The sequence below is a fragment of the Cryptococcus neoformans genome (genome assembly GCF_000091045.1).
Source record: "Cryptococcus neoformans var. neoformans JEC21 chromosome 13 sequence".
NCBI lineage: Eukaryota > Fungi > Basidiomycota > Tremellomycetes > Tremellales > Cryptococcaceae > Cryptococcus > Cryptococcus deneoformans.
Window position 1 is genome coordinate 232,970 of NC_006682.1, and position 18,458 is coordinate 251,427.

Consider the following 18,458-nt stretch of genomic DNA (forward strand, 5'->3'; position numbering starts at 1 on the left):
TAATAATAATTAATAATAACTGGGTGGCGGCGGGGTGGCAGTGATGATTACACAAACAGTACCAGCAAGTATAATAGTTAGTATGACGGGCCACGCGGCGCTTATTTTTATTTTGTTAATTATTTGTTGCCTGTCGCCGATCGCCGAGGCGGCGGTGGAGGAAGAAACCCCGAGTCGTCATTATCATAACTCGACTCCGGCTTTACGCGCCATGGTCGAGAAGATTTAGAACAGAAAAGAGCAAAACGACAGCATCTCAGCGACCACAACCGCTTGGCAAGACTCAAGAATCACAATCAACCTTCATGTTTACTATGTCCCTTCTATATCCATAGTCGGTCCAAGTCTCTGATAGTAAGATGTCCTTCAACTCCAAAAACGCTGCCGGTCCATCACGACCTCAAAAGCTGCCCCGTAAGGTCAACCGGTCACAACCTCAACTCAAACGCAATGCTGCCTGCCTCCCATGTCGCAGACGACGTATCAAGTGTGACGCTACAAGACCTCATTGCTCATCCTGTGTACGAAGCTACCATTTTCTGGCCCGTACTTATCCTGATACTGGAAGGGACGCTCGCGGAGTGCAATGTACCTATGCTGAAGATGCCCCGGATGTCGGCCATAACGAGCAACAATCCCATGGTTTGCGATCTCAACCTGCACAGCCGACAAAAAGGAAGCTCAGCGAAGAAGATGGAGAAGATGGGGATCCAAAAGGGATGATTAAAAGGCTTGAAGGTAAAGTCGGTACGTGTTTCGGGTCTATACACCGACTGTGAACTAATGTCACACATTTTGCCGTCACGTAGCCGAGCTCCAAAAAGCTCTGGAAAAGTCTCATTGTACAACGCCTTCGATTACAGATCCTGGGCTGCAAATACCATCAAGCAATGTCTCGGATGGCGAAGCTCGTGGTCAACCCGCTCAATTTGAAAACAGTTTTTATTTATGGACGGGAACCTCTCAAGCCGCAGTTGTGGATACTTTCCCACCGCAAAATCCTCATAAGAACAAGCATTCCGACCCCATGAATGGTTTCCCTTCCGCCTTGGAAAATTTTGTACCTCATCATTCTGCCGAAATGTACAACATGGGCGATGCTGGCTTTCCCCCTCTTCAACAATCTTCAATGCAGCTGAAATATAATGCTAAAAAATGTGACAGTCATTTGGACAATTTTCGAACGTCTGTAGAAGTTCCGCCCATTGACGCAGAAGCTGGTAAGATGGGTAACGATATTTTGGATATATTGTGGCCGGGATGGCCGCCGACTCTCCCTTCGCCATGTAAGTAGCTTTCACTAATCCCAACTACAATACTTAATCGGCTTGTAGCAATGCTCGAGCATCTGGTCGAAACCTTTTTCACCATGACCCCATCTGTACCTCGTGTTCTCCATCGCCAATCTTTCCTTGCCCGACTTGCGCTGCCGCCATCGCACCCTGAATTTCCCCAACGAGCTCTCCTACATGCCATTTGCGCTGCTGCTTCTCGATATTCCGCGGCGGTCTCTGTTCGATCTGTCGCAGATGGAATGATCAAAGTCAACGATGATGCTAGACAAGCACGGGGCAAGGGATTAGACCAGGACGTTGCGAGCGAGACTTGCTTCTCAGAGCGAAATGCAATGTATGCAATAGAATTCATGAAGTATAACCATATAAACGCCAGAGGGCTATTTGATATTTTGCAGGCAACGGTAAGTGGGTTGACATCGCGAAACTCTGAATTGACGTACTGTGTGTAGATCATCCTAGGTCATTGGTGTCAAGCCAATTCAAGGTGATTGAACGCCTGATGATTGGGGAGAATGTTAGCTTACATTGTTGACAGATGGATGGAGGGTTGGGTTATGATCGGTGCGGAAACGCGCCTTGCTATCTGTCTTGGCCTTCTACAAAACCAAAGTCAGCACGATCGCGGCATACCTTCTATCAAACAATCAGTCTTGGACCGCCCGAAAGATGATGCCGACAGAGAGGAACGTCGAGCTACGATGTATTATGCGCTGTGCTATGATGTGACCTCATCAGCTTCATCTGGCTGGGTTGGGACTATGCCTACGGAAGAGCTGGTGAGGATTTGTCAAATAACATGTTATACATGAGCTAAATGAGCGTAGACTGCTAATTTACCTGCAGCGCGAGTAGATTTTGATAAAGGGGTGAGTATTAGCGGCCGTGGGCTTGTAAATAATTAACAGGAAGCCAAGGGCAAAATACCGGAGAATCCTCAAAATTTCCATTCCCCAGACATCTTTTACAAGTAAGTATCTCAATACGTGTCTCGCGACATCCAACCAATACTATCTAGCCACCCTGTTGCCGACAGTTTTGTCATGATGATAAAAGGCAAAATCCTTCTAGGTCGGGCTTGTCGTTTTGTCCGTAAATGTAAGGCTATGGAGCCCGAAGACAGGCTTCTAGCGAAAGATACGCCCGAGTTCAGGCAAATCGACGGCGACATTGCCATGTTCAGGTGTGTGATCAATGATCTGTCAATTATATTGCGACCCATGCTGATTACGAAAGTTTAGTATGTCATTCCCAAAGTCCCTCCGAGATCCAGTTCAATATATGAGTGGGCATGCCAAAGGCATAGATGCCGACCTAGTCGTAAGTTATAGGAAGCCCACCGCCAGTACTTTCTGATTCCTCCGAAGAGCGCCCATCTCGTTCCACACGTCGTCGCCATACAACTCCACGAACCATTTGCCGATCTAAACGACCCATCCTGCAGCTCGGCCATAAGATTACTGACCGAGGCTAGAGCTTGTTTGAATATTGTTTACCTGTTGATTGGCAGTAGTGCAGATATATCCTACGTTGTTGCTCCTATCACTTCTTGTAAGTCGTATCTTCGCATTACCTTCTAGTCCAAAGTCGGCTGACCATCTTATACAGTGTATGTCCTAACTATTTAAAAAATGCCTCTTGCCAGCAGCTTATCCAATCTAGCTATATATTCACAGCATCTAGAGCTCTAATCTTGTTCTATCAAAAGGCACTGGAAAGTGGCGATCAAGTGACAGCCATGACCATGCACGCGGAGATCGAAGTATTCAAGTAAGTGTCGAACGCCATTGGTGCGAGTGCATGGCATCCAGTCCTTATTCTCTCTGCAGGATGGCATTTACATCCCTCTCAGCGCGTTTTTCTATGGGTTCTCGACACCTCACCATGGTGGAGAAGCTCATGCAACATGTCGAAAAAGACACCCTCGGCCATCAAGTGTTTAACGAAGATTTCTCCTTCCTGCCGCCCGCTCATCTTTCTTCCGAGTCTGTGCCTGGCTTCGTGTCTGACCTCGGTCAAATGGGGTTACCAGACACCCATCCTGACAGTATGATGATCTTTGAGCTCGAAAAAGCTGCAGCCCTGGGACGACATCGACCTGGATTTAGCTCGCATGTTATGATGGATCAAAAGAGAGGATATGCGGGAGGATTGAATTCACGGTCCAACTCCACTGCTGGATCTACTGGGCCAAGTCCCAATGATCCCTCGCGATGGTTGGATATAAGTAAAAGTCAGCAAGAGGCAAGTCTTACTCTCTTGAGCTCGGAGAATGTTGGCGGTAACGGAGGATCGGCGGCTGACTCCCCGAGCGTGAGAGGGCAGCGGATTGGAACCTTGGGAGTTATGAGTAAAGCGGAAGTTGGAAATTGAGGGGCCCGAACTTGTCCTTTCAAAGGATTATACACAATCATAATATGCTCGGCATGCGGGCACAGCGCACAACGGTCCTCCCGCGCCCGTGTTCGGCAGCTTATGGCTTGCAAACAGCGGGCAATGGGCGAACGAAAGGGCGGAAAGAGCACGGGTCAGAGACGCCAGGCGCCAGGTGTCAGGAGGATTCAGGATGTTTGCTGTTTGCTCAGTGCGGATGTGCAGTATTACAGTTTTGAGGGTACCTCACCTGCTGTTTATCTCCATCCCTATACCATGGCTACTATGTATTTTCTATCGTATTATATCTTTGTGTTTTTGCAGGTGATGCTTGCAGAAACGTCTGTTTACAAGTCTTCTAAACCATCATAAAATGCTTTAACTGTTTTTATGCCCCCGAAACGTAGTACTATCTATCCCAATGATTCCTATCCGAAACCTCGAAGCCTTCAACTATCCCTAACCAGTCGATCAACCGCCAGCTTCCACCACCAGTATTCCCTTCCCTGGAGGTGACGTTCCTCGAGCCTTACCTCCTTTAAACCAAACAACAGCAAACGCCGTAACAACTCGGCGGTCAGATCTTCCGCCCAAACCGCCAAAGCGCAGTCTACCGTAATACTGCATACCAGAACGGACATGCCCATTCCCATTTCCCATATATTATTTGCACGGCAATAACGAAGACTAAAACTGAACGTAATTCCCAAACTTAACATCAACATGAACCTGAAATATTTGTCCGAAACCCCACGCGTAAGTCCTTTCTCGGGTCATCACTAGTCAATTCAAGTTTCTTCGAAAAGCTAGACAGAGAAAAGTTTCATTATTTGAGAGGAAGAAGGCTTCAGTTTCTTCGGCAAAGGTTTCAATACATTCTAACGGGAGCGAGAGAGTAAAGTTAGCTACAGATAGTCAGAGGGAGATCAAAGGATCATTTACAGACAATACTGCATTACGCCCGTCACATTATTATTAGACTATAGACATTCTTCTGAGGGAGTGTTCGGCAACAATTTTCAAGTGCTGGAGGATTATGAAACAATATTCGGTTGAGGTTTCAACTCTCAAGCTTTGTATGGGGAATTAGGTTCTATATACTTAAATAAAAAAGCGCGTCTACCAAGACCTAAAAGTGGACAGAGAATGGCAGAAACAGCCAGCGCGTGCGGCTCTAGCAGGCTAAACAAGGAATATGCAATGTATGACGTTATTAGATAATTGATTGATACCGCATTTGGAAAAAAATCGCACGCAGACATGCTGAGGATAAGGTCTCCAACCAAATATCTAAAAAAAACCATCGTAAGTCACCAACTCTTGTGATGATGCCCTTATTAGTCATTTTGCTTGCTGTGATAAGCAAGGGCACAATAGATAGCACCGTTTAGTTATCTGCCTCTTCTCTCACCTCTCCTGCCTCTCTCTCCATCCGTCATTTTGATTTTGATCTGCCGTATGTGACGCCGCACCACCGTTTACCGCATGCGCGCAAGGAACGAGCACAAGATCATTCCACAAGCCGAACACGCACGATTAGGTACAAGTCCCTGGTGTACGTAGTTTATTTAGACTATATTTTAGACTGGATTTGTCTTTCCGACTGTGGTCACTTGATTGGACAAAATGAAAAGACTGGATGGAAGCACGCTGCACAAGGAACAAAGTTATCCGCGGGCGATTTTCAACCAATCAGCTAAATAAGTTGAGGGTTTGATCTACAAGTGGAGCAAGATCGCCTTCTTTTTTCGCTGCTCCAAGAGATAAACCGTACAACGTCCATCATCCATATTTAACTGGCATCGGATGCATACTTGTCTTACCTTTTTTTCAATACTTCTCTCTCCAGTCGGTCGTCTCCAGTGGCCAGCCTCTTCCGATCACTCAGTTTAATACGATTTAACGCGGAAAACAACTAACTGCCCCTCACGTTCTGACCGATAAGGGCTATAAGTGGAGCCCAGAACGGTTACATCTCTAGTGCCAAGTAGTTACAGTTTCCCACAATTGCCCCATATTTGCTCCTTTCAGTATCAATTCACTCACTTCTTCTAATAACGACATGTCAAGCGCAATTGAAAAAGAAGGAAGTATTAGGGGGAGAACATCCCAAGAGGTCGTCAGCGCGGGATACGACCCAAAGAAAGGTGGCGATGGTGTAGACACAGTGGTCACCCCTGCACATGCGGAAAAAGGCAGTTATGAAGGCGGTGAGTTACATGCTCTTCGGGGGACGAAGGGAGTGTATGCTTGATATCGTCACAATTGTAAGTCGCTGATAACAGGCTTTCTATGTTGAACAGAAGGCATCCATGTTGGCGAAGGAACTGTTCATCGTCAGTTGAAGCAGCGTCATATGGCCATGATCGCTCTTGGTGGAGCGATTGGTACTGGTGAGTTTTGGCTCTGTATTTTTCTGCACTTCATTGTCTTATACATTATACAGGTCTCTTCGTTGGTTCTGGGTCTGCTTTGGCCAGCGGTGGTCCTGTGGGCGTGTGGCTTGGTTATATCTTCATGGCGTCTATGGTGTAAGTTGTCTCTCGAATTGTTCGTCGTTTTGTAGCTAATATGATTGTTGACCGTCAGATACGCGATGATGGTGGCGCTTGGAGAAATGGCAGCTTTATACCCGGTTTCTGGTGCCTTCACTCATTACGCGTCACGTTTCGTCGATCCTTCTCTTGGTTTCGCGCTTGGTTTCAACTACTGGTATTCTTACGCTATCACCATTCCGACTGAGGTTGTTGCTGCCAGTATTGTGATCTCATATTGGGATACAACAACGAATGTCGCCGTTTACATTACCGTATGCCTTGTGCTGATTTGGTTCATTAACTTCTGGGGAGTACGTATAAGGAATTGATTGTCAAGATGCTGAGGATTCGCTGATCGAAAATCAGGCCAGAGCGTATGGTGAAGCAGAATTTTGGTTCTCTTCCATCAAGGTTATCACCATCGTGGGCCTCATTATCTTAGGAATCGTTTTGATGTGTGGTGGCGGTCCCGTAAGCGGAAACTTCTTTGCAAAGCAAGTGCTTACGTCTTCACAAGAACCATGACGCTATTGGTTTCCGATACTGGCGTAACCCAGGACCATTTGCGCAAATCACAATTAATAATGGTGACGGTGTTATCCCCGGACGATGGGGTCAGTTCCTCGCCTTCTGGAATGTCTTTGTACAGGCTGCTTTCTCTTTCATCGGTACTGAAATCATTGCTACCACTTTGGGTGAGGCCGAGAACCCCAGGAAGACGGTCCCTCGAGCGATCAAGCGTGTTTTCTTCCGGTATGTTTCTTTTCTAGTCAGAAAGATAGTTAGATTAACGACGATATGATCAGTTTGCTCTTCTTCTACGTCTTTGGCATTTTTATCATCTCGGTCCTTGTTCCGTACACCGAGCCCAATCTCCTCAATGGAACTGGCACCGCTGCCGCTTCTCCTTTCGTCATTGCTATTGAGAACGCGGGTATTAAAGCTCTTCCTTCCATTGTCAACGCTGTGCTCCTTATTTCTGCTTGGTCGGCTGGTAACTCAGATCTCTATGCTTCTTCTCGAACCCTATATGCTCTCGCGCTCGAGCGCCAGATGCCTCGTTTCTTTCGACGATGCACCAAAAGGGGTCTTCCCATCTGGTGTGTTGTAATCACAGGTCTTTTTGGTTTTCTTTCATACATGAACACTGGCGGTGAGACGGCTGAGAAGGCATTTGACTGGTTGTACAACTTGTCTGCCATTACAGGTATCATCACGTGGTGGTAAGTCATTTGAAATAATGCTCAGAAAGAACGCTTACATCGATATAGGGCTATTCTGCTTTCGTATCTTCGATTCTACTATGGTTTGAAGAAGCAGGGTCTCAGTCGAGACGATTTCCCATACCGCGCTCCTTTCCAGCCTTGGCTTTCTTGGTATGGCTTTATCTTCTTCACTCTCATCATTCTTGTAAGTGCACAGGTCAACGTGAAATTTGGCGATGGTCATTGAACTTCCCTTAGTTCAACGGTTTCACTGTCTTCTTGAAGGGCAACTGGGATGCCTCTTCCTTTGTTGCTGCCTATATTAGTAAATATTTTTTGTTTCCTTAAAATTCGAATGAGCTGACAAAATCAAGCGCTGCCCATCTTCGCTGTCTGCTGGATTGGATGGAAACTTGTTAAGAAGACCAGGGTAGTTCCTTTGGCCGAGATCGACTTCCACAGTGGACGAAGGGAATTGGATGAGCTTGAAGCATTGGATGCGGAAAGGTTTAAGGCGGAGACCAAGTACCAAAAAATTATCAGTATCTTGTTTTAATAGAAATCGTAACTGGTTGTGAGGGAAATATTTAGGAAAATGTTAAAAGAGTTTCGATTGCTCTATCCTTTGTAGTTCAGTAATATTAGGCTGCTTTTACGCAAGCATATCATGTACTTTAAAATTACACACTTTTTGAGTTTCATTTGGTCACATCTTACCTATAGAAAAAGTAACGTTAACGATAACCAGAACCTTCTGCGGCACCATAATCAGGGGCATACATGACGGATGACGAAGTGTCGGCGAATGATTGCCAAAATTCTCTTATCAGGTGATGCAGATTCAGCTTCTCTTTGTCGTTGGTCGCTGTTTTTGCTCCTTTATTATTGTAGCAACGACTACCCATCCCTCGGGAGGGATATAATCCCGATAGCTGGGGGAGTTCTCGTGGTTGGGACTAACCCACCCTTAAAGCTACAACGGATGAGATGAGTGCGCATGCTGGAAGTGATGTCGCGTCAAAATGGAGCGTTGCGTGTGCTGTGGCAATGCAGATTGTGTACATTGGCTTGATGATGGATAGCATGATGATGACCCTTTCTCAACACAGTGATTCGACAAGCTCGAAGGTGATCGATCTTGTTGGTCAAAGGTGATCTGATCAGCCCAAAAGGACGGTTCTTGGAGTCAACAGAGGTAACAAAATAAAATGCATTTTCGGAGTCCTTGAAGAGCTATTTACACTTTTTGAATTCGCATTTGTGTTAAACTCCACAGTTTTCCCTTAAATATTGTTGTGTATCTCTCTTTGAAGACGCTTCAGTCATGCCAGTGACACCGCGGCCCAACTATCCCTATCCAGTACCCAACTCAGAACTCATTGCGACTCATTCCCTTGGGAAGCACTTCGAAGGTGGTTTCTTTGCTCAGAATGTTGCCCTCGAATCAGACAGCCCAAAGTCACCCGCACCTCAAAATGCCCATATATCACAACCAGACGCTTTGGGAGGGAGGGTACAATATGCATCTGGTCCAGGAGCAGAATTGCTCTACGGTCCACCAGGAGATGAGCGAGTGGGAGAAGATAAAAGACTAGATGCGACTTTAATCTACTATCTTCTTACCCCTGACTCATACCGATCTGCAATGCACATGAATTTACACTCTGTACGTACGAGCGTCTTACTAGTGGATCGATCTGCATGAAGTATTATTTTAACAAGTAATGACTTCAGACTTTCCACCTCCATCACGCTGGGCGAGCACTTTACACTCTCATACAACCACCTCAGAAGAATGGTGACGAGCCAACAGTTCGTCGTGTGATCATGGGACCCAATTCTTCTCTCGGAGAGGTCACTCAGCTTTTCGTACCGGGAGGTTGTTGGAAAGCTAGCGAGATTCCCGAAGAGGACATGTTATTACTCGGGGGGCGCGAGGATAACGACTTGAAAGAGAGAATAGGGTGTTTAATCAGCGAGGTTGTTGTGCCGGGTTGGAATCCAGACCAGCACCAATTCATTGATGAGGATAAGGTGGGTAACTCTGAAGGCTTTACAAGTATTGTTGCTGATTCATTCTAGTTGCGGGCCATGTGGGGCACTAAATCAGGATGGGAACAGTACACCAAGTACATCCATCCTCCGCAAGGCGTCGAACATCCAGATAAATAGGCTTCCTATTCTCCAAGCCTGGTTCACGGACCCCTGCTACAACGTTACTGTTGTTTAAGGAAACAGATTATAGAAACAGAATTTAGAAGTTAAACTACATCCCCTGCCTATTATGATATTCCACCTGTATATAATCTACTGGCTTTTGCCCTTCATCCAAACATCAATTTGAGACTGAGGGACGCCGTCCAAACGATGAATAAGATAGTCCACCTTTGTAATGTCAAGTCTATACCATCTGTGAAATCTCAAAGAAAACTCACTTCGACATCCTTGGTAAGAGGAATGACCCAATCCTTGTACATGCCCACCACCGAGGCGAGATCAATCTTCCCTCTGGCACCCATCTCCTCGTCAGGAACCTCAATTAATCGACCGTCCACATCCATCTCACACCCATAAACCCTTGCTTTATTAGCCAATCGGACAAGCAACTTTGCTTCCACAGCAGGCTTGGTAATGAGACCCGCTAAAGCTTCGGTATTTGGAGGGGAGGCGAGGATATGAGGGATGAAGTCGTGGGGTGCGGTGAGGAATTTGCTCTCAGAAACAAACATACCTGGCCGTAGTCAAATCAGTACAGTCTCTAAACCAATGTCAGTTTTCACTTACCGAAGTGTATCCTTCGACTCAAAGCCTGCAATACCTCAACATCTCGAGTAGCTGAACTGCCGTAGTTACCATCATCTTCGGATTCAGTCTTCCCCTTTCCAGCACCGGTGATACCGGGGACGATGTGCTCCACATAGAACCGAAGGATCCTAGAATTGACATTTACAGAAGGGTGAGTAGCAGCGGGTTCATACAAGAGAGTAGGAAATTTTTGAGGTTTGAGGATGGGCTGCGGAAGCCTGTCCAGTGGGGTGAAAGGATGTTCATCGGGGCTATCCAGTAAGGTCAGCTAGAGTAAACATCGAAGATTGAGATCATATGCCTTGTAAAGCGTCGGGCCTTTGCTAAAAAGAGACTAACCGTCAGCTGTCTTTGAATGCCTTCAACGAAGTCCTAAACCTACCATGGAAAGTCTCTGTCTCGTACAAGAACCATTCAAGCCAGCTTCCTTCAAAATCAATTTCATCCTTGAATGCTCCGGCCTCGTAGATTTTCTTGTTGTACGCGAATTGAGCTCGTTCAATAAGCACTGAGAGCCAAAAAGAGTCAGTGTTGTTGATATCTGCTGCGTGTCACGAGAGACAAAGCACTACTGACAGAAAATGATTGTGTCTTCGAGCCGAATAAGCTGTGACCTGATGCGATCGAGAGAGAGAAGTTCTGAAGCGTTGGCCCCGGTAGTGAAGTTCATCATGGCCACGAAAAAAGGCTGAATGATACAGTGAGAATAGGAGGAATAACAAAAGGCAAAGTCACGAACAACCAGCGGGAAAATCGATAAGCGGCGCCTGGCCCAATATCGGTTGGTGAGCGCAAAACCTCGTTCCAATTATTATTATGACTACTTCATTTTATATTAGCTCAGTGATCGCTTTCGTAATAAATAATCGAATTGCCAGCACTTGTATCATCCTATTAAAGATCCATCCAGGGCGGTCAGCAAACTAATAGATCAACCAGAACGGGCGCCTTCAACGAGTCTTAGCTTTCCGTCTTACCGCGAGGGCGATCCTTTCTTGAGGTCGAAGGCCTGTTGTGATTGGAATGAAAAATCTATGAAGGTTTCTCAATGCCTTTTGTGGCCGCCCATATCAACTAGTCATAACTATTTCACCGTATCAGAGGCGCTAAGATGGCAGACGACAACGATCAAAATTCTTCAGCACAGTCGACCAAAACCAAGTTGGACGAATCAAAGCCGGCGGATGCAAGCACCGTGACACAGTCGACCGCTGTGAAATCTCAAGCAGAGAGACAATTAAACAAGTATTCTTTCCCGACCATCTCCTGCGACGACACCGATGACGATAAACACTGGTCTTTTACTACAGCTTGTGCATGACTGAAGAATTTAAGGAGTTTGAACAACATGCTCTCGATGATGCGATCGCCAATGGAGTAAATGCATCAGAAGTACAAGCTCGTTGCCAGGATATGGCCCGAAAGATATCATATTTTTGTCTGGCTATGGGGAAACATACACTGATTTTTGGACACAGATGTCCAGTCCGAGCTCTGTTGTGGCCCGCTTCCCCAAGAACCAGATCAGTCCATTATTGCAGACTTCAATGTATATGGATTAATGGACGACGGACATGGCATGGCTCACATCTTTCATTGCGCTCCCTGTCGGTTTTGCCGATATGATGCTTGGTGGTGAATGGGACCCCACCACCACCGTTTCTGAGGTATTCAAAGTGATGATCCCTGAGAGATTTGCGAGATTGAAGCAAAGGGCAAAATCTGGAAGCAAAATGTTTCTCGGGTGAAGAGCATACTGATCTTGTGGGTTGTCATTTGAAACGTAATCTGTGGGATATGTACTTATGTCGTGCAGAGACGATAGACAAAGATATAGAAACAGTTGGAAAACCACTATCCTGGCTCCTCCGACTCCATCCAGTCCTGATCTCTTGCAGTTCTCCTGCCGCACCCTAGCTCACGCTTTCTCGCCACATCAAAAATAATCAATCATGTAATGTACAAGGGACTTTTGGTCATGTATATCTTGTAGAAAACGTCGGAGATCGTCCCATATTCACATATATGTTTACATGTATACAACTGTGAACAACTTCTTATAAGCCCGACGTCGGATCTGCCGTTCACCAAGGAATCTCCAAAGGTCCAGGCTTGTCAAGCACCTCCTTCCCAAGGACCTCTTCGGCATTTCCAATGCCTTTCGCACCAACTACTAAAATTTAGCGCCCTTCCTCCGTTAGCTGGGTAGAAACTCACGTGGAGCCCAAAACTTTCCACTCATACTCAAATCGAGTTTGTCAACAAAATCAGCCAAAGGCTTGGCAGCTTCCTCAGGGGTGATGGCTCCCATCTTGTCGTAGAACTCTTCCATGCCAGCGTTCTTGGTCATATCTGCGTTCTTATCAACTTGGTTTCCCAAACCTAGAGATTCAAATAGTATAAACTTACCCGTCTTCAAGAAACCGGGCTAGACAATCTGGTGATCAGTATGTCGCCTCCTAAACAGAGTCATGCTGGATGAACTTACATGGATCATAGCAATAGGGATGCCTCTCTCCTTGAGGTCGTAGCTCAAGAGATGTCCCACCATGTTGGCAGCAGCCTTACTGCCATGGTGACCAAATGCTCCACCTCCCTCTGACTCCGTTCGTAGAGTTACAGATCCGGCCTCAGAAGTTAAAAAGAGGATCTTGGCGCTGGGCGATAGAGAAGAGGCAAAAAGGCTATGTAATTGACAAAATTAGCCCGATGGTGATTATTCACACCAACTCGCAATGCACTTACAGTGATTTGACGACAAACACAGGTGCAATGGAGCAGACAGAATACATCAAGATTTCGTCTTTCCAGCTAAGATTCTCGATCGACTGTAATAAAATCAACGGTCAGTAAAGTGTTGAAGCAGATTCAAAGACGCATCGACCTGCCTCTGGTTTCAGGACACCAGCAACATAGGCAACAAGATCGACGCTGGCCCCTTGCAGCCCATCCACCACCTTCTGGCCACAATCCTCTTTGGAGCAATCTACACTTTCAATGACCCTCACGCCCTTGGGAAAAGTGTCAGAAGGGGCGGATCCACGGACAGTAGCGAAGACGTTGCAGGGGTTTATGACTGAGGAGTAATGCTTGACAAGGGCCAGACCAAGACCACGAGAGGCTCCAACTACGAGGACTGATTGGGGCTGAAAAGCTTACATATTAGCGTCAGAATCGCTTGCTGACAACAGTATCTAAACAAGACCGACGGGCTTCGGCGGAAACGACGTACAGACATGGGAGGTTCTGTATTTGCAGCGTGATCTGTACTTCGGAGGGCCTTTGGTGAAGTGGTTGTTCGATCTAAAGAGGTGAAGCACAATTGATGGTGATGAACCTTTTTGAACAGGACTGAGTGGGTGGCCAGGGTGCCCTGCCGAACGGCGATTTCATGCTTTTTATGACGTAGACAACTGATGACGAACAGAAAGCGCGCCAAGTGGAAGGTGGAGGAGATTGGCTGTTGGTCTCACGCAAGCACAACATTTCCAAGACGGTCAGCAGCATAATTAAGCTATTTGAAGTAATCTCTGTCTCTAGCCACATCCTTTTTTTTTACTGTTCTTGACCCCTATATATTTCATATTCCAGTAGTAGAATCTGGGAGATAGCACTCCCTGTAGAATCATCACACCAAGCACTTTGACCACAAGTCGATGAGGGTGCCGGTAACGAAATGGTTTGAGAGTTGTCAAACACGTAAAGGCGGTCTTTCATCATCCACCAATACAGTATAGTAATCTGATGATTAACGCTCTTACCAGCCAAATGATGCTATTTATGCGTTACATGCTAATATTGGCCAGCTTTAGTTATGGGTATTTAAATATCTATTAACTGATTGGTTGATTGCTTCTTTCTTCTCACTTTACATACTTCCCCAACCACCAACAGGCTCCTGCTTATCGAGGGAAGCCCATAGCAGCACCTGAGGCACCAGTGGCACGGGTATCGCCGGCTCCTCGGGAAGGGTTCAAGTTGAGCTTGTAGCTATGTCTGAAGTCACTCTTGTGCATCTTGCCATTTTGAAGTATAATCATGATGGCAGCCCTGGAAGCCTCCAAGTCAGCTATATTGCCCAGATACATAGTGGATGCGATTAACTCACTCAACAGACTTGTCCTTCACGTTCTTCTCGTCACCGAAGAAAACGTTCTCGATTTCTTGTTTAGAGATCTCCCCAAGGGAGCCAGTGTGTCCAGAAGTAGCAGACTTGTACTATAGACACCACATAAGTCAGTCACAGTTTTAAAAACTCCTTCGTAGCCTCATCAAGTCATGTGACCTGTGAAGCAACAGTATTAGAAAAGATACTCACAATCGAGAATTGACCAATAAATCGGGAAAGAGCGATGTCCTTGGCACCATCCTTCCATCGCTCGTACTACGACAAGGTCGTCAGCATGAGAACATCAGCGGATGGAGTGTCATCCATAGTGACAATGTGGAGAAGAAACGAGACTCACGTCGGCAACATCGTCAACGAAGACCATGTATTCATCGGCATACTCGCTTGAGAAAGGGACACAAGCCGTCAACCATCGTGGAACCTGATGGAATGAGTGCTAAAGGGAACTTACTTGGGCTTGTAAACAACAGCAACAGCAACGCTAGACATTGTGAGGGATGTGTATGGTTTGGTTGTTGTAGAAGTGTTTGATTAGGGTAGAGATAAATTGAATGGGTTGTAATAGAGTGAGTGGATGAAGGAGAAAGAAAGGGGGATGTGTATCGGAAGGGCTTTTTATAGTTGAAATCGACTCCGTTCTGGCTCTGACGATGGGCCACAAGCGTGATCACAGGGTTCTCTACCGGTCACTGCCCAGTCAGCAGATGATGTCATACCCGGTCTATGAGCGGCTTCCTCCGTCATCCTGTCCTGATATTTTCTTCACGTATTAATAAATGACACATTTTGGTTCTACCAACTTTAGTTAACCTATCTACGAACATTTTCATATATATTTAAAAGCTGCATTCACGCCCGACGATTTCTTATTTCCGCCAACCTTCTCAACGTAAAGTGTCCCTGGTTCAAAATACCAGTTATCGACGACTTCCGGTTGACTGACCTGTGGTATGGCGAAAATAAATGTTATGGCGACAAAAAATGAAGATGAAAGATGCAAAGATAGCCAAGAGTCTTAGCATTCTAGGCATATGGAGCAAGCGAATGTAACCAAGAGCGAGCAGATTCAGGTCTGAGAGGCTGTAAACCGGCTGATCATTAGGCTGATAACAGATGGGCAGCTTCCATTCCGTTGATGCTATCGGGGCATTAACAGCAGACCCCAGCTATGTGAAAAAAAAATCGCTTGCCTTGGCATCCATGCCTGTACGCGATCCTGCTAGAAGGGATCTGGTACGCCCGCCGTAGCTCTTGTAGACTTGGGGATTAAACTGATCATGAAGGAGCAGGCAAATTACAGGTGTAATCTCCAGAAAAGTGAAGACAGTAGGGCTTTGTAGTGGGCTCTGGAGAGGAGACAAATAACAGATCTTGGGGTCTTCCCAGTAATTTCGTGTGTCGTCTTGTGGGTCTCAATAGATAAGCAAGACAATTGTGGATTGGCCGTAGACTTCCTGTGTCAATTGTAGGACTTTCTAGGAAGCTGTCATCATCGCTGGGTAGTTTTCATTCTTTGTCAGATGGGGGCATGAGGGGTGATGAAGATGGCAAACAGCGTGGTGATACGTAGGCCGCAGCGTCGAGCAAGATCTGAAGGTTCCTGGCATCATGCATAAAAAGATCAAAACGCGTTAATTCGGTATCACCAGCGAGTCCCTCTCGAATCACAGTATTTTGTTTCTTCGCTACCCTTGCACCGGACCTTATAATAATGTTGTCCATGTCTCTGTCTGTCGTGTGCCGTCTTTTCTGCCTTTTTTATCATTTCGAATCGGATGCTGACAAGGCGACGGAGTATACTGTGGAAAATAATGATCGATAGGGCAGATAAATTTCGCTGAGGCTAAACCAAATTAACGAACAAATTTCCGTCAGCTGTAGAGATAGACAAAGTCTAGTTTAGAACTTAATGGTGAGCAATAAAGACAGTCCAACGTGTCGTCGTGCGTAGACAAGATAGTAGCCAACAAAAGATCCTGCCGTTTCAGAACATATAGTCCATATCACCATGCACATGGTCAAGGAGCAAGCAGCACGCCTACCGCCAACAAATACTAGCGCATGAACAAACAACCATTCACAATCGACAAGTATCAGGCCATGTACGCTGTCGCAGACGATCGCCGAAGTTACTTGTATTGCTGGGTACCTGAACCCAACCATATACATTGCCTTGAAACAGCCTCCCTTCTGTCTGTCGCTATGTATAAGCTCCTCTATACATTTTTGATCTTTTCACGTCATGGATATCCTTGAATGGTTATAATCGCAAGGAAGCTAGTCAATATATCTAACGATCAAAATGGAACGCTTTAGACCTCAACGACATCCAATTCTCCCATTTCTTCTTCCTCTCCTTCTTGCTTGACTGCACCCCTGACAAGCTCTTCTATATGATCTTCCTTGGTATCTCTACTTTCGTCACGTTGTAAGAGACCAACAAATCGCTCAATAGAGTCCTTGATCTACCACATTGTCAGTTCGTGAATGCCGTATGGATGAGAGTTTTCCCGCTTACCTGTTGATCTGTCTCAACCTTGTGGTGCTCTCGAACGACGTAGTAGGCACCTCGGTTTCGAAGGGCTTCTCGGCCAGTGAAAGCTTAATGATACGCTTAGTGACTACTATCAAAAGAGGTGATGAGATCACTTACTAGTAGCAAGCAAAAGCAGAATTTCGACACACATCATACGGAGCACTGGGTCCCTCTCACGTTCCTTCTCGGGAGGAAGGAACTGCAGAGTAGGGGGGAGCTTGTCCATTTCCTGATGGCGGAAATATCAGCTAAACAATTTCATGAGCATCATTGCCGAAGACGTACATCAATGTCATATTCTTCAGGACCCATGAGAGGAGCCAAAACCCAAGGCAAAACATCAACGCCCTTGATCATTCGCGTAGGGTCTGAGGGCAATCTAACTCGGTCCTCTAAGTTGATGACTTAGTATGTACTATATTCGGTTCAAAGACAAATTATCCCTCACCTTCACTAGCCAACAACCAACCCATACTGGCCCGGTCCATAGCACAGTTCTTGATACATCCCAGGGCACCACCTCGCCTGATAGTATCAGGGTGACCTGTGTAAACAACAATTTTTGATAACAGGGGCTCATCGCCTTCTGAAGGTGTAGCATCGGCAGGTTGCGGAAAGGGAGGACGAGGAATGAGAAGAAGTTGTCTGGTTGCAGGGGCCATTGAGATGTTGGCAAAGACTGAAGCCAAAAAGTTACAGTCACCCTTACGTTTACCGGTACCCTCCTTTACACCATCAGAAGCACCATCCTCAAAAGCCTGTACCAATGCTCGGATCGCTTCGATCTCCCTCTCAGGTTCTTGACCGGCCTCGGCATTGACAAGACCGATTGTAGGGTCACGGAAATCAGGGTGGATAGTCGATGATGCTGATCCAGAAGCAGGAAGGAAATACGGTGGATAGTGTTTAGATTTGGGGAGAGGGATTATAGGGATTGTGAGATTGGCAAGATTGGAGATCAAAGAAGGGTGGGAAGTGATGTTGGACAGCAACATGGAAGTAAGGGGAGAAAGAGGGGAGGTGGTGTTCTAGAGAACAATAAGCATCTTGCTGAGTAGCTTTTACAGCTTTCCACTCACGGCAGTATACGATACAAGCCAGACAAGAAATTCCTTGTCGGAAATGTGTCGGGCCACAACAGGATTATCCGAAAGGTTGATCAAAGCGGAAAGGGCATCGTGTGCGATGGGCTGACCAATACATGTTAAAAAGGTTGAAAGCTTCCAGCAAAATGAATAAAGCCTACCGCTTGGTCCATGCACAAGTATGTCAAGTCCTTCAAAGCCTTTATTTTGATTTCGTCCTCATCTGACCCATCTTTCCTTTTGTTGGGCACCAGTCCGTTGCCGCTAGTAGTGGTGCCAGCAAAAGAGGAAGGGATGAAGATGTTTCGGTTGGTCGAGTTCTTGGGAGTGTGGCCTACAAGGTTTTGGAGAGCGAGATGCCTAGCTGAGGGGTTAGGAGAGTCGAGAAATTGGAAGAGCTCGGTAAGGGAAGCCATTATGGAGACGTGTGGATGCGAACAAAAGTGTGAAATGTATCAGAAATTTCGTTGTGTTTCATAATGACGATCGGGTG

General features: G+C 46.2%; 8 protein-coding genes across 8 annotated transcripts; 4 read left to right on the forward strand and 4 right to left on the reverse strand.

Annotated features, from left to right (window-relative positions):
• The first annotated feature begins 165 nt into the window (after positions 1-165).
• On the forward strand, positions 166-2,969 carry CNM00790 (expressed protein). Its single transcript, XM_024658273.1, has 11 exons — positions 166-747; positions 810-1,286; positions 1,335-1,699; positions 1,748-1,782; positions 1,834-2,074; positions 2,123-2,164; positions 2,213-2,265; positions 2,314-2,478; positions 2,537-2,615; positions 2,663-2,846; positions 2,904-2,969. Exons 1-11 carry the CDS (start codon positions 360-362, stop codon positions 2,921-2,923), a joined length of 2,049 nt encoding a protein of 682 aa, XP_024513948.1. The 5' UTR covers positions 166-359; the 3' UTR covers positions 2,924-2,969.
• Position 2,970: 1 nt separating this feature from the next.
• Positions 2,971-3,965, forward strand: CNM00795 (hypothetical protein). Its single transcript, XM_024658853.1, has 2 exons — positions 2,971-3,065; positions 3,125-3,965. Exons 1-2 carry the CDS (start codon positions 3,034-3,036, stop codon positions 3,666-3,668), a joined length of 576 nt encoding a protein of 191 aa, XP_024514417.1. The 5' UTR covers positions 2,971-3,033; the 3' UTR covers positions 3,669-3,965.
• Positions 3,966-5,504: 1,539 nt separating this feature from the next.
• Positions 5,505-8,095, forward strand: CNM00800 (amino acid transporter, putative). Its single transcript, XM_568394.2, has 10 exons — positions 5,505-5,878; positions 5,972-6,061; positions 6,115-6,199; positions 6,258-6,516; positions 6,572-6,676; positions 6,723-6,958; positions 7,012-7,428; positions 7,477-7,615; positions 7,669-7,735; positions 7,785-8,095. Exons 1-10 carry the CDS (start codon positions 5,731-5,733, stop codon positions 7,964-7,966), a joined length of 1,728 nt encoding a protein of 575 aa, XP_568394.1. The 5' UTR covers positions 5,505-5,730; the 3' UTR covers positions 7,967-8,095.
• Positions 8,096-8,681: 586 nt separating this feature from the next.
• CNM00810 (expressed protein) lies at positions 8,682-9,979 on the forward strand. Its single transcript, XM_568454.2, has 3 exons — positions 8,682-9,076; positions 9,145-9,444; positions 9,493-9,979. Exons 1-3 carry the CDS (start codon positions 8,735-8,737, stop codon positions 9,580-9,582), a joined length of 732 nt encoding a protein of 243 aa, XP_568454.1. The 5' UTR covers positions 8,682-8,734; the 3' UTR covers positions 9,583-9,979.
• CNM00820 (chorismate mutase, putative) lies at positions 8,762-11,271 on the reverse strand. The gene is made up of 6 exons (XM_568424.2): positions 10,792-11,271; positions 10,598-10,723; positions 10,517-10,538; positions 10,195-10,466; positions 9,846-10,141; positions 8,762-9,795 (listed from the first exon to the last, which is right to left on the reverse strand). The coding sequence occupies exons 1-6, from the start codon at positions 10,886-10,888 to the stop codon at positions 9,718-9,720; spliced, it is 891 nt and encodes a 296-aa protein (XP_568424.1). The 5' UTR covers positions 10,889-11,271; the 3' UTR covers positions 8,762-9,717.
• Positions 11,272-12,173: 902 nt separating this feature from the next.
• CNM00830 (cytoplasm protein, putative) lies at positions 12,174-13,613 on the reverse strand. The gene is made up of 7 exons (XM_568422.2): positions 13,448-13,613; positions 13,104-13,361; positions 12,961-13,043; positions 12,704-12,899; positions 12,625-12,643; positions 12,433-12,567; positions 12,174-12,385 (listed from the first exon to the last, which is right to left on the reverse strand). The coding sequence occupies exons 1-7, from the start codon at positions 13,451-13,453 to the stop codon at positions 12,300-12,302; spliced, it is 783 nt and encodes a 260-aa protein (XP_568422.1). The 5' UTR covers positions 13,454-13,613; the 3' UTR covers positions 12,174-12,299.
• A 366-nt stretch (positions 13,614-13,979) lies between these two features.
• On the reverse strand, positions 13,980-14,902 carry CNM00840 (expressed protein). The gene is made up of 5 exons (XM_568420.2): positions 14,796-14,902; positions 14,682-14,727; positions 14,534-14,599; positions 14,324-14,433; positions 13,980-14,265 (listed from the first exon to the last, which is right to left on the reverse strand). The coding sequence occupies exons 1-5, from the start codon at positions 14,831-14,833 to the stop codon at positions 14,118-14,120; spliced, it is 408 nt and encodes a 135-aa protein (XP_568420.1). The 5' UTR covers positions 14,834-14,902; the 3' UTR covers positions 13,980-14,117.
• A 1,574-nt stretch (positions 14,903-16,476) lies between these two features.
• CNM00850 (cytoplasm protein, putative) lies at positions 16,477-18,397 on the reverse strand. The gene is made up of 7 exons (XM_568418.1): positions 18,127-18,397; positions 17,960-18,070; positions 17,329-17,908; positions 17,166-17,272; positions 16,998-17,109; positions 16,863-16,945; positions 16,477-16,809 (listed from the first exon to the last, which is right to left on the reverse strand). The coding sequence occupies exons 1-7, from the start codon at positions 18,379-18,381 to the stop codon at positions 16,657-16,659; spliced, it is 1,401 nt and encodes a 466-aa protein (XP_568418.1). The 5' UTR covers positions 18,382-18,397; the 3' UTR covers positions 16,477-16,656.
• Positions 18,398-18,458: the final 61 nt, after the last annotated feature.